The sequence below is a fragment of the Saccopteryx leptura genome, chromosome 5 (assembly GCF_036850995.1).
Source record: "Saccopteryx leptura isolate mSacLep1 chromosome 5, mSacLep1_pri_phased_curated, whole genome shotgun sequence".
In the NCBI taxonomy this organism is placed as follows: Eukaryota; Metazoa; Chordata; class Mammalia; order Chiroptera; family Emballonuridae; genus Saccopteryx; species Saccopteryx leptura.
The window spans coordinates 1,278,118-1,291,407 of NC_089507.1; the positions used below are offsets into that span (position 1 = coordinate 1,278,118).

At 58.6% G+C, this 13,290-nt stretch overlaps 1 protein-coding gene across 6 annotated transcripts in view; it reads right to left on the reverse strand.

The window, feature by feature from the left end:
* The window catches only part of ZFYVE28 (zinc finger FYVE-type containing 28), a 74,294-nt gene that overhangs the window by 27,209 nt on the left and 33,795 nt on the right, over window positions 1–13,290 (reverse strand). For 5 of the 6 annotated variants that reach the window (XM_066384770.1, XM_066384771.1, XM_066384772.1 and 2 more), the window contains exons 3-7: window positions 12,243–12,380; window positions 11,420–11,622; window positions 9,697–9,786; window positions 7,892–7,981; window positions 1,205–1,306 (exon numbers count right to left, since the gene is read on the reverse strand). In XM_066384770.1, the coding sequence (XP_066240867.1) occupies window positions 1,205–1,306; window positions 7,892–7,981; window positions 9,697–9,786; window positions 11,420–11,622; window positions 12,243–12,380 (623 nt within the window). The remainder of the gene's footprint in view (window positions 1–1,204; window positions 1,307–7,891; window positions 7,982–9,696; window positions 9,787–11,419; window positions 11,623–12,242; window positions 12,381–13,290) is intronic. The other variant, XM_066384775.1, reaches the window with a different exon arrangement.

Consider the following 13,290-nt stretch of genomic DNA (forward strand, 5'->3'; position numbering starts at 1 on the left):
TGGTCCTCAAGGATGTCATAACTGCATTAACAATGCAATTAATTAATTAACTAACAATGCACTCCTAATGAAAACATTCAAGAGTGAAAAAGCATGTGTTGGTTTCCATATAGACTTTCATCCGTTTGTTCGACAGTTATTACTGAACGCTGTCTGTCTGTGTGCCAGGCACTGGGCACGCACAGGAAGATCGACCGGCGTGGCCCCTGCCCTGGGGAGGGGTTGCGTTGGAAGGTGCAGAAAATAAATATTTATACGAGGGAGTGATGACTGAAGTACAAGACAGACAACTGCTACAAAGGAAATGCTCTGGGGAGACTTCCTGGAAGAAGGGGCATTGAAGCAGAGACCAGAAGGTGGAATGGCATGAGCGGCGGCTCCTTGCCGGGAGAAGCGCAGGCCAGCATGGGCTCCGAGTCCCACACTGAACACTCAGTACTGCCACAAAAGCAGCACACGGCAGAAGGCACCTCCCAGAGCCCCCCGCCCGCCCTCCCAGCCTGTGACTCTCCATACACCCTGACACGCACTTCACAGCCTGTCCTATAAAACAGGACCCCATCCCCGTCCTCGCAGGGCCACGAGAAACCACAGATGACCAGCCCGGGGCCCCCAGCGAGGGCGTGTATGCTGCAGGTCTCCATGTTCCTGGCCAGGAACAAACAGCTGGTCCCAAGGGGAAAAGACAGGTACAGAGCTACAGAAGGGGCTCCCACGTCATAACCCCGCAACTCAGACCCAGGCCAATGCTCCAGCACCACTGGCCAGCGCAGGGGAGGACTAGTGACTGCCCCCCAACCCTGCAGGAGAGAGGGCTGGGGGGAAACACCCACCTCAGCGCCCCTCCCCCTCTCCCTCCCTCTCCCCTCCCCCTCCCCCCTCTCCCCTCCTCCCTCCCTCTCCCTCCGTCCCTCTCCCCCCTCCCCCCTCCCCCTCTCCCTCTCCCCTCCCCCCTCCCCCCTCCTCCCTCCCTCCCCCTCCCTCCCTCTCCCTCTCCCTCCTCCCCTCCCCCTCTCCCCTCCTCCCTCCCTCTTCCTCTCCTCCCCCTCCCCCCTCCCTCCCCTCCCCCTCCCCCCTCCTCCCTTCCCCTCCCTCCTTCCCCCCTCCCCCTCTCCTCCCTCCCCCTCCCCTGCCCTCCCTCTCCCTCTCCCCTCTCCCCTCTCCCTCTCCCCCCTCCCCCTCCCTCCCCCTCCCCCTCCCCCACCTTATTTTCCGCAGCAGCGTGTGGAAGGGCCGGAACAGCTCGGACATGTCTTCCACCTTGCGGTCCAAGTTCAGGGGTCCGTCGGCGTAGACCACGAGGCCGCTGCATTCAAGACACAAAACGGCGAGTCTGGCCTCAGGCCCCGAGGCTGTCTGGGTGGACCCAGACCACACCTCCGCTGCGGCCTCCCACTCAGCTCGGGCGGGCGTGGGCTTGACCTCTGTGATCGAATCTTGAATAAGGTTAGAGGAGAGCGATGAAAACCGTTGACCAGACTGTATCGTGTTGTGATCACCCTTACGGTCATGCGAGAGACCATAAAATAACCATAAACCCATGCCCGATCACGTCCTGCTGGGACCAGGTCGGTCAGCGCCAGGCGGCTACTGAGATCCGTCTCCTGGAAGACGGGAAAACTGCCTTTGTGTTTCAGCTCGACACCGTTAGAGGCTTGTGAGGACAAGACCTGAAACCACCTACCCCAACGCAAACGGAAGTCGGAGCCGCAGTCCCACCAGGGCAAAGGGCAGCCTCTGCTGTGGACGGAAGGCCTGCCCCCCCCACCTGCACTTCGACCACGTGGGTCTCCTGAGCCCCCACGGCTGGGCCCTGTCTGGGTCCCAGAGGGTTCAAGAATGAGTATCTCGGGGACACTCTGCACAGACAGGGAACACTTTTCACGACTGTGTCCCCCGGGCTGTCCCCCCACTACCGTGTTGCCTCCCGGAGGACTCTCGGACCTCTGGTCTCATCACCCTCTATCCAGCCCCTGTCCGCCCCCTGAAGTTCAGGTGCTGCCCTGAGTCTAACTCCCCCTGGCCACAGCCTCTCTCCTGGCGCCCCGGCCCACACCAGGCCGTAACAATCCGGCCCCGGCCCCTTCCTGCTGGCTTACCCCTGAACCCCACGACGCCACCCACAAGGCGCTGTGTGCCTTTCCCAGGCTGCCCCTCAAGCCCACCTGTCCCTCCCAGAAGTGCAGCCCACGTTCCACCCTCCTTCAAGACAGAAGGCAGCCCTGGCCGGTTGGCTCAGTGGTAGAGCGTCGGCCTGGCGTGCACAAGTCCAGGGTTCGATTCCCGGCCAGGGCACATAAGAGAGGCGTCCATTTGCTTCTCCACCCCCCCTCCTCCTCTCTGTCTCTCTCTTCCCCTCCCGCAGCCAAGGCTCCATTGGAGCAAAGATGGCCCGGGCGCTGGGGATGGCTCCTTGGCCTCTGCCCCAGGCGCTAGAGTGGCTCTGGTCGCGACAGAGCGAGGCCCCGGAGGGGCAGAGCATCGCCCCCTGGTGGGCAGAGCGTCGCCCCCTGGTGGGCGTGCCGGGTGGATCCCGGTCGGGCGCATGCGAGAGTCTGTCTGACTGTCTCTCCCTGTTTCCAGCTTCAGAAAAATACAAAAAAAAAAAAAAAAAAAAGACAGAAGGCAGCCTCCTGTCAACCCTGCCCTGGGTAGGACGACCCTCTCTCTCTCCCAGGCATCCTTGTGCCTTGAGAGGCATCCCTCCTTTGGATTGGCACCTAGAGTCCCACCCTGACTTTGTTCATATGCCACCTCCCGGTGCCCCGATTTGGCAGGTGAAGCCATGTCAGTCCCTGTGGTGATCTCACCACGCCATGTGCACAACCCTGCCCAGGTCAACCGTGTGCCATCATCCGCGCCCAGACCCATCTCTCCGAGAGTGGACCCATCCTGGGAGGACCCTTCTCTGGGGGGGGGGGGCTCTTCCCTGTTTCCTGGGACCAGACAGCTCAGGCCTTGGCATGCCTCAGGTGCCCAGGGAATGTCTACCCCCGAACAGGGCACCAGGTCTCTGCTCTGCAAACGAACGGGACCTTATCACCAATATTGGGTCCGGCTGTCTCCATCCAGCACCGAGACCCCACTAGTGCAGAAACGTGTCCAGTTCAGTGAGGAGAGGCAACAGAGAAAGCTGAATGGAAGTACATTGCCCTTAAAACAAGATTGGGTTTCATGTGCAAAAAGAAAGGGACCCCGGCTGCTCTCCTGGGCCCCGGGGTGGAGCCCCGGTGCAGTGAGGAGGTCCCGGTGTGGCCAGGGGAGCCGTGGGAGGGCGCCCTGCACGGGCCCCATGTTTGGTTCGACTTCTTGCTTTCCTGACAGCGTCTGTTAGATGCACAGTTGTTAAAGCTGATTAAGTCCAAGTATCTATTTCCTCACGTGTTGCTCTTATTCTTGGTGCCTCAGAATCCATGGCCAAGTCTGAGAACATGGAGGTTTATCTCCTGTATGAGTCAGAGTTCTCCAGCCTGACCAGGTGGTGGCGCAGTGGACAGAGCATCGGACTGGGATGCAGAGGACCCAGGTTCGAGCCCCCGAGCTCACCAGCTTGAGTGCGGGCTCATCTGGTTTGAGCAAAAGCTCACCAGCTTGAGCCCAAGGTCGCTGGCTTGAGCAAGGGGTTACTCAGCCTGCTGAAGGCCCGCGGTCAAGACACATATGAGAAAGCAATCAATGAACAACTAAGATGTTGCAAAGAAAAACTAATGATGCTTCTCATCTCTCCGTTCCTGTCTGTCTGTCCCTCTCTCTGTCTCTCTCACTCTCTGTCACACACACACACACACACACACACACACACACACACACACACACACACACACACACAGAGTTCTCCAGAGAAGCAGAACCAACAGCCACTTCTGATGGGCTAGTAACACTACTCAGAGGTGGCATTACCCCTGCACGGGCTCAGAGCGGGGGCCTAGCACACAGTGCACGCACCAAGCATCTTCTGACATTTAACTACCAGGCAGGAAGGGGCTGGAGTTCCTGGAGGCAGAGGAGGGTGGGGGGAGGGAGCAGTAGCCAGCTCCTTCCACCCCTCCTGGCTCCCCTACCTCTCCCCCCTCTGCTCTGAGAGGTCCCTGGGTCCCACCTGGAGGTCCTAGGACACCCACCTCTCCAAGACAGGATCCTGCAAGGGTACAGTTTCAGATATATCAGTAGGGGTCTTTATTCTCACAGAAGTGCCTGTGAATCACCCCATGCTCACTACATCCTCAGCTGAGCCGCCGCCTCAGCCCCTTTGCACATGCAGCAACCCCTTTGCCCAAAGTTCTCCCAATCCACAGTTTGTTGCTTGCTGGGCTCCCGTCCCTCCTTCAGGAGTTTTGCTGGAGGTCCTGGGGTGCCTCTTCCTCACGCTTGGTCTCGTCTACCTCAGAAGGTCCCTGCACTGGGCCCCCTATCCCACCCCAGCATCTAGAACACTCCAGGGCAACTGCTGTCTTACCCACCTGTGTGCTTCCCTCATGGGCAGCCCTGGGGACAGAACAGGGTCAGGGACAGCAGGCGCTCGATACGTGATTGCTGGGTAAATACAGGACTGAGTCTGGGCCACATCTGGGCAGCAGTGGTCTCGGCCTGTCTGGCCCAGAGTGGCCACTGTGGACAATGAGGGACAAGACAGGAAGCCGTCGGCAGAGAGCCAGGCTGTGGGTCCTGCAGGGACCTGGTGAGTGTCCCCGCCTGGGGGAGGGGCTCCTTCTGAGAGGACAGAGACTTTTTATTACAGCCTGGCTGCAAGGTCAGAGGCCCACCCTGGGCAGCGTCGGCACGTCCAGAGGTAGAGTCATGGAGGAGGCTTTCTCGGCTGGCCATGGCCCCCACGCTGGAAGGGACCAGCGTGCTGCTCTGAGCTCTGGCCTGAGCTCCTGCGGCCACCTCCTCGCAGCCCTGCAGTCACCTGGTCTCCGTTCGCAGCTTGAAAACCCGGACCCCCCTCTGCTGCAACCCAGAGCCTCCCTCAGGTCCTCGAGGCACCTCAGCTCTGCTGCAGGCCCCCCTCCAGCTCACCCAGGGCTTTTCTTAGGGACCCCACCACCCTCCCAGGACCAGGGCTTGGAGAGCCACTGGCCCGGATAGAAGGGACAGAGAAGAAGCAAAAGTTCAGACATCAGCAGGGTGGCCGAGACGGTTAGGTGATGCTGGTCAGGGAAAAGTGGCCCCTGGGAAGCCAGCTTAGTCAGAACAGAGAGGCCCCAGGCCACTGTCTTGTGGCCACCGGATTTGGCCAATGGCAATGGTGACAAGGAGATTATAAAGAGCTGAACAAACAAGTGCTACAGACCTAAGTATGAAAATCCTTGGCCCTGGCTGGTTGGCTCAGTCAATTAAGAGCATCACCCCGAAACAAGGTTGTGGGTTTGATCCCTGGTCAGGGCATAACCAATGAGTGCACAGCTGAGTAGAACAACAGATGAATGCTTCCCTTCCCCCCCCCCCTTCCTCCGCCCTTCTTTCTCTCTTCCTCTCTCTACCTCTAAAAATCGATAAAAAAATTAAGCCCGGGCCAGATAGCACGGTTGATTGGAGCCTCATTCCAGAGCACAGAAGTTGCCAGTTCAGTCCCCCAGTCAGGGTACATACAGGAACAACTTGATGTTTCTCTCTCTCTCTCTCTCTCTCTCTCTCTCTTCCTTCCTCTCAGAAAGAAAGAAAGAGCCTGACCAGGCGGTGGCACAGTGGATAGAGCATCGGACTGGGATGCAGAGGACCCAGGTTCGAGACCCTGAAGTCACCAGCTTGAGCACGCAGGCTCATCTGGTTTGAGCAAAAGCCCACCAACTTGAACCCAAGGTCGCTGGCTCCAGCAAGGGGTTACTCGGTCTGCAGAAGGCCTGCGGTCAAGGCACATATGAGAAAGCAATCAATGAACAACTAAGCTGTTGCAATGCGCAATGAAAAACTAATGATTGATGCTTCTCATCTCTCTCCATTCCTGTCTGTCTGTCCCTGTTTATCCCTCTCTCTGACTCACTCTCTGTCTCTGTAAAAAATAAAAAAAATAAAAAATAAATTTAATAAAAAAAAAAAGAAAGAAAGAGAGAGAGAGAGAAAGAACACTATCAGCTCTTTGGACACCTCAGTTTTATTTTGAAACGGTGTGCCTCCTGAACATGTCTCGTGTCCCCACGAACTTAGGATAAGCTCCCCTGAGACAGTGTGAGTCCCTCACGTCCCCGAAACCCAGGGTGCTGTCTGGTCCACAGCGGGCCTGAGGGGCATTTATGGTGGGCAAGTGGGTGCCCCTGGGCAGCTCCACGGGGGCAGTGTCAGTGCCCACACTGCTCCGTGTGCTGTTCCAAAGGAAACCCGCTCTGAACCACTGGAGCAGTGACACTGCTAGTCGGGCCGAGTGGCTGAGCACAGATACTGTGAGGGGCAGGGGGGGGGGGAGGCAGGACCACGCCTGTGCTCACAGGAACCTCCAAAGCAGCTTTACATACTGTTTTGTTTTTTAAACAAATGACCCAAAACACTGATTTTCTTCAAAAATTAATTTGGCCTTGGCCCTGGCCGGTTGGCTCAGCCGTAGAGTGTTGGTCCGCGTGTGGAAGTCCCAGGTTTGATTCCCAGTTAGGGAACACAGGAGAAGCACCCATCTGCTTCTCCACCCCTCCCCCTCTCCTTCCTCTCTGTCTCTCTCTTCCCCTCCTGCAGCCGAGGCTCCATTGGAGCAAAGTTGGCCCGGGTGCTGAGGACAGCTCCATGGCCTCCACCTCAGGCGCTAGAATGGCTCTGGTTGCAACAGAGCAACGTCCCAGATGGGCAGAGCATTGCCCCCTGGTGGGCATGCCTGGTGGATCCCCATCAGGTGCATGCGGGAATCTGTCTCTGCCTCCCCACTTCTCACTTCAGAAAATAAAATTGTTTGGCCTTAGAGAGCCATTTGTCTCGAAAGAAAACAATGTAACAAACCATGTGGCCCCATCCAAGGGCAGCTCCATCCAGGAGGGGCCACTTCACCCCAGGCCACCCGCGCTGATCCACTGGGGACACTCGGCCTTTCTTGCATCCTTACGTGAAGGGAAATTGCCAAGTTCTAGCAATTAAGGCGATTGAAAGGGTCGCCCGCCCACGATGTGATTTGTCCCGCCTGGCTTCTCTCCATTGGTGAACTTAGGAAAGAGACAGCTGAGGAAAGAGGACAGTCCAAGGTATGATGCCGGGGTGGAATGGGGACACCACCCTAGACACCTCCGAGAAGGCAGCTGTGGGACCAAGCCCAGGGGAGGCCACGGGTGTGGGGGAAGGGCTGGACCCCGTCTGTCCTGAGGGCGGGGGGCCCTGGAGCCAAGGCCAGAGCTTTCTATCCCCACTGCTGCCCTGATGTCTCTGGGCGAGCCTGCAAGACCCCCCCAAGACTGAACCCGGAGCTCCCCTGCTCCTGCCAGGTGTGCTCCCCACCCAGAGAGCAAGTCCCCCACCCAGACAGACGTTCCCGGCTCAGCCAGGCCAGCGGCATCCCACCTGGTCTCCAACCCACCCGGGTTCACCTCCCTGTCGGCCTGTGTGATTATTCAGCCAAGCCTCCACGCCCTTCCCAAGACCAGTGACACCTTGCCCCCTCGGTAGTATGAAAACAACCCCCACAGCCCCTGAGGGCTCCACGTGGTCCTGCCTAGTGCACGGGTTCCTCCTTCCCGGGTCTCACCTGCTCAGTGTCGGGCGCCAGGGGTGCGGTACTATTTAGGGTGTGTGCGGGGGGGTCCCATAATGCTGAGGGATGACAACAGGACTTCCTAGTGTCCACCCTAGGCAGTTGAACAGCCACACCTCTCAGCGGGTGTGAGCACCATTTATCCACACCCAGGAGGGGCCAGCAGGCTTAACAGCCCTGCCCACTCTCTGCAAAAGGGACCATCCAGGCAGGAGGGACACTCACCACACGATGGCCAACCTGGGGATGGTGAACATGAGGGCGGGCTCATAGTCGTCAATCATGTCCTGGGTCAGGTACCCGAAGTCCAGCGCCCTGGCCGAGGAAGACGAACCAGTGAGGAGGGGAGGGACCCGGTCCCCCACCCACGTCCCGGGTCAGACCCACGTTGGCAAGGCAGCCCACCCAACCTCGCCCATACCTACGCTCAGCAGACAGTCAGAGGGGCCACTTGTGTGCCCTGAGCCCTTACATGTGTGGGCAGAGGCAGCCTGTGCTGACCTGCACCTCCTGCCCACCTGATGCCAGCTCTGGGGTGGCGGGTGGGGAGGTGTGCATGTGAGAAGGCTGGCAAGGAAGTCATGGGTCCAATAAAAAAGCTAATCCGGTGGTAGGCTCGCTGAGCCCAGGAGCTGGAACTCAGGTGGCAAAAAGAAATGAGGAACAAAAACATGCCCTCAGGTCCTGGCCAGTTGGCTCAGTGGTAGAGCGTTGGCCTGGCGTGTAGAAGTCCCGGGTTCGATTCCCGGCCAAGGCACACAGGAGAAGCGCCCATCTGCTTCTCCACCCCTCCCCCTCTCCTTCCTCTCTGTCTCTCTCTTCCCCTCCTGCAGCCGAGGCTCCATTGGAGCAAAGTTGGTCCGGATGCTGAGGATGGCCCCATGGCCTCTGCCTCAGGCGCTAGAATGGCTCTGGTTGCAACAGAGCAACACCCCAGATGGGCAGAGCATCGCCCCCTGGTGGGCATGCCAGGTGGATCCCAGTCAGGCGCATGCGGGAGTCTATCTGACTGCCTCTCCGTTTCTCACTTCAGAAAAATACAAAAAACAAAACAAGCCTGACCTGTGGTGGCGCAGTGGATAAAGCGTCAACCTGGAAATGCTGAGGTTGCTGGTTCAAAACCCTGGGCTTGCCTGGTCAAGGCACATATGGGAGTTGATGCTTCCTGCTCCTCCCCCCCCCTCTCTATAATGAATAAATAAAATCTTAAAAAAAAAAAATGCCCTCAAACGAGAGTGAGCTCCCCAGGGAACCTAGACGCCTCCTGGGTTAGTTATGCCCCCTGGGCAGACACAATGGCTTGTTCTGCACTCAAGAGCTCACACCAGAGTTCCAAGTGCAAAAGGCATTTTATGACATCTTATGTCTGAGCGATGTGACATATCTTTCAATATATCAACCCAGAGTAATCTGTCTTTAAAAAGGAGCAGATGTATGAGGTGATATCGGCGACTGCAAAACCGACCCAATGCCATCACACTCATCAACATTCTAGGTTAAACCTTAGCCACAAAGTCCATTCAGATCATGGGGTTTCATGTTACTATACAAGGCGTGATGAGACTATTGGTGGTGTACCCCCAAAACCTCACTCAGCGGATCCAGAACCCACCAACGGCCCCGTCCTGACCCGAGAGGTGTGGAGGGGGAGGCAGGGAGATGAGGTGAGCAATGGGAGGGAGGAGTGGACGGTGGGCAGGCGTGGAGGCGGGAGGTCCAGCCCCTCGTGGCCGAGGCCGTGCAGCGCTGTCCTCGATCATGTGGATTTTTTGTTACATGAACTTCAGCTGCAGGAGCTACATGCTGGGCTCAGAAGAAAGGACGGGCAGGGTGTGTGTGAGCGGGGGGAGTCTGAGGCACAAGGCCGGCAGCTCTGACGAGCAGGGCCTCTCGGGGCTGCCCACCGCCGGGCACAAGGACAAGGTAGGGGCAGGAGGCTGGCGCCTGCCTGCCTGATCCCCCCCCCCCGCCCCCCCGGCTGCCCCCTGCCCTCCGCCTGGAGCCGGGCTGTCAGGCAGTGGGTCTCTCACCTCTCCACCGTCTCACAGAACAGCACGATGACCTCCTGCTGCACGTAGTACTCCCTGGGGGACTTCACGGGCACCATGGCCGAGACGTAGCTGCAAATACATGAGTGAGAGAGTGAGGGAGGGAGAGAGGGACGGAGGGAGGGACCCTAGGGCCACCATGCATCTTCCAGAGTGATGAGAACAAATTAGACTCAACACGCCCATCTCCACAGCTTTGTAAACCCACAGTTCCCAGCTCGACCCCTCAGGGTCAGGGCGGAGCTGCTCCCAGGGTCAGGCCCGTTGCAGCACCTCCTCGGACCTCCTCCACCCCAGCCCTGCCTTCTCAGCCCTGCCTGTCCTGGAGCTGTGACTGCCCAGTTCTGTGAGTGTCCCCTGCCTGAACACCAGCCCTGACCAGTGAGCAAGTGGATGAGTGAATGAATGAGTGAGTGAAGGAATGAATGAAAACACAGGTGGGTCAGCAACCTCCCCTCAGTCCCCACCCCACCACACGCCCATCTCAGCAGCCAGGGAGAGCCACACCAGGAGGGACATTCGCTGGAAGGGTGTGAAAATGGGACGGTCCTCCAAGCACTCCTGGGATGAAAACCTTTTCCTTTTCCTTCTAAAGCACTAAGTCTAACGTTTTCTTGGGGTGAAAGCTGGCTCGGGAAACCCGGGGAAGCCAAGAAAACAGAGCTCAATCTTTGCTCTTCCTAGAGAGACCTCTCCCCTGAACATCAGGGTGGGTTTCCTTCCGGAGGGTCAGCAGCCTACGAGATGACAGTTTTCGTGAACCAGGACCGCCACCGTGGACGTGAACTCAGTGCTGCTCCCTCTCGCCTACCAGGGGCGTTCCCGTGTGTGTGCGGGGGCTCACGGAGCACCTGCCTCCCAAGTCCAGCCTCTCCAGATCCCTTCCCTGAGGCCTGTGGGGTGGGGCGGGGAGGGGGCAGTCCCCATGCGGAGGAGGAGCAGCCTCTGCCTTCTGAAGGAGCAGCCGTTCCCTGGGCTGTGGGGGGGGGGGGGCAGGCATCGGGAAGAGTGGGAGGAGTCTAGAGCAGACAGACACTCAGGGCTCAGCGGTGGCGCCAGTGCGTGAGCCTGTCGGGTAGGGCGGGGGCCACTGGGCAATCCGTGGACTCCTCTGACCTGGAGTGTGCCCTCTGTCCCATGGAGCTGGGTGTCCCAATGGGCCCCAAGGGCAGCAGCCACTTCCTTTTGCTTGCGCTGTGTCCCAGATCTGAGTACACAGAGCCAGTGTTGGGTGATGGTGGGGCGAACAGATGTACTGAAGGGTGAAGGGGGTCACTGGGGACCAAGGACAGGGTGAGAGCAGGCTCAAGTGGGAGGCGGGAGGCAGAGAGGCTCACGGTGACACCATGGATGACTTTCACTGGCAGTGCCCTCTGGGGCTTCACCGCTGAGGTGTGTCAGGGAGGGGCAGCAGTGGTGGACACCTGGAGGCTCCTTTGTCCCCGGGCGACCCTTCTCTGTCTTTAAGATGTGTGACCCCTCCCCGGAAAGGCGCCGTTCCTCCACAGCCTCACACCTTGTCCCTCAGGGGTTGGGGCTACACCCACAGAAAGCCCTGAGCCCCGCCATGGCTCCGCCCTCCATGGAGTTTTCTTCTGGAAATACCAGGGAAACCCCGCAGAGCTGGCACACCACACGCCCTCCCCATGAAGCCAAGGCCAGGACCCCCATGCCCACGGCACTTGCATGTGGCCCTCGGGGTCACCTCAGCTCGAACTCGGCAAACAGGACGTCAAAGTGCCTCAGCGCCTCCTGCATCTTCTCCGTGTAGGCGTTGAGGTCCCTCAGGGCCTGGTCGCGGAGGGCGCCCCGCACCTCCTCCAGGCTGCGGGTCAGCTCCTTGGCCAGCGGGCGCATGGCCATGCTCTCCAGCTCCCGGTTCATGATGATGGAGCCGGCAGCCAGGCACTGCGAGCAGAGGACGCGGCTCAGTGGCGGGCGGCTCTCGGGAGTCACCACACAGTGCCCAGTCCCCGTGGGGGCCGACTGGCCTTGGCCCATCCCAGGCTGGCTTCAGTGCCCTGCCCTGACCCCTTCAGCCTGCACAGAGCGAGAGCTCCAGAATGGTCAGCCAACCCCGAGAAAGACCCGTCCCCCTGAGAGGACTGTGGTCCCCAGAGCCAGGCACACGTGGAACAGGAAGGCTGAAGGGTGGCGGTGGCCAGGCTGAGGCATGGCCATCGTCCTCAAGACCCCTCCCCTTCCAAGTCCTCTCTCCTGGGAACCCCTGCCTCAGAGTCTCAGAGTCCCCTTGCTCTGGGGCAGGTGTTTTAAGGCTGTAGGCCCATGCACCCCTGGTTTGTCTTCAGTCCAGAGAGATCACAGATGCTCTCACTGCGACCTGGACCTCAGAGGCAGGCAGGAGGGGAGGGCCAACAGAGACTCGGATTATGGGATGCCTGTCCCCCCCCACCCCATTCAGCCCACAGGAGCAACCTCAACACCACATTCTGGGACATGCTCTGGGGTTGACCAGGGCTCACAAACAATGCCAATGGCGTGACCCTGGACCTGTGGACGACCGCTACCTCAGCACCAAACCACAGCTGGCCGGCCAGGTTGTCGTGCCGAATCTCCTCGGGGAACTTGACACAGAAGTCCCTGGGGGCCCGGTCCTGTGGGATGCACACATCCATGATCTGGTTTATGATGTTTAACACGTTGTCCTGAAACAGAAGGGAAGAGGCTACAATGTGGCTGGCGGGCAGGCAGGTGCCAGAAAGTAACAAAGTAAAAGATTATGACACAGTAACACATCCATGCTGGCCAGAGAGTTGCTACAAAAGTTTCTATTCGACACAGTAGCACATCCGAGCTGGCCAGAGAGTTGCTACAAAAGTTTCTATTCGACACAGTAGCACATCCGTGCTGGCCAGAGAGTTGCTACAAAAGTTGCTATTCCAGGAGCATCATGAGTAGGGAGTGAAACTCTTGTTTCCTTCCCCCTTCCGTCCTCCCCTTCAGGTGGGTCACATAGACAGGCGTAGGCAAAAGCTGGTGTACACGGTTCGTATGTAAATTCAATAATTAACAAACTGTATACCTACTCTGCCCACCCCATCTTTACCTAGAACGCCACCTGCCACACCTGGAGCTCTGTGACCTCCTCTGCTCCCTGGACGATGCCGTCCTCATGGGGAGCTCGATGGCCCTTTGAAACAGCTGTGCCCTGCATCTCACCCTCCCCTGATGACCCACACGGCATTCTCTGCAGCCCAGGCTGTCAGGATCTCTGATGCTGACCACCTCCCTCTGAACGCTTGTAACCTGACTTTCTCAGGACAGAGCTGGAGAAATGGAATGGCTAGGTGGACACACACACATAAGAAGTTGATTTTCATCACCAGCTCGCTGTGTTGCTTTCCTGAGTGTTATGAACCTGTGTCACCCCGAGCTTGTTCACAACCCAGGGAGACAAGACCTGCTGTCAGCGGGACGTCACTGAAAGACAGTATATAAAGGCCAGCGCCTCGAACCTGCCCACAGATGGGACTCTAAGACCTGCGCCCTGTGTGTGAGTCGAAGGGCTTTGCCCAGCAGCAACTGTGGGCGCCAGGGGCTCAGACAGACGCTCAG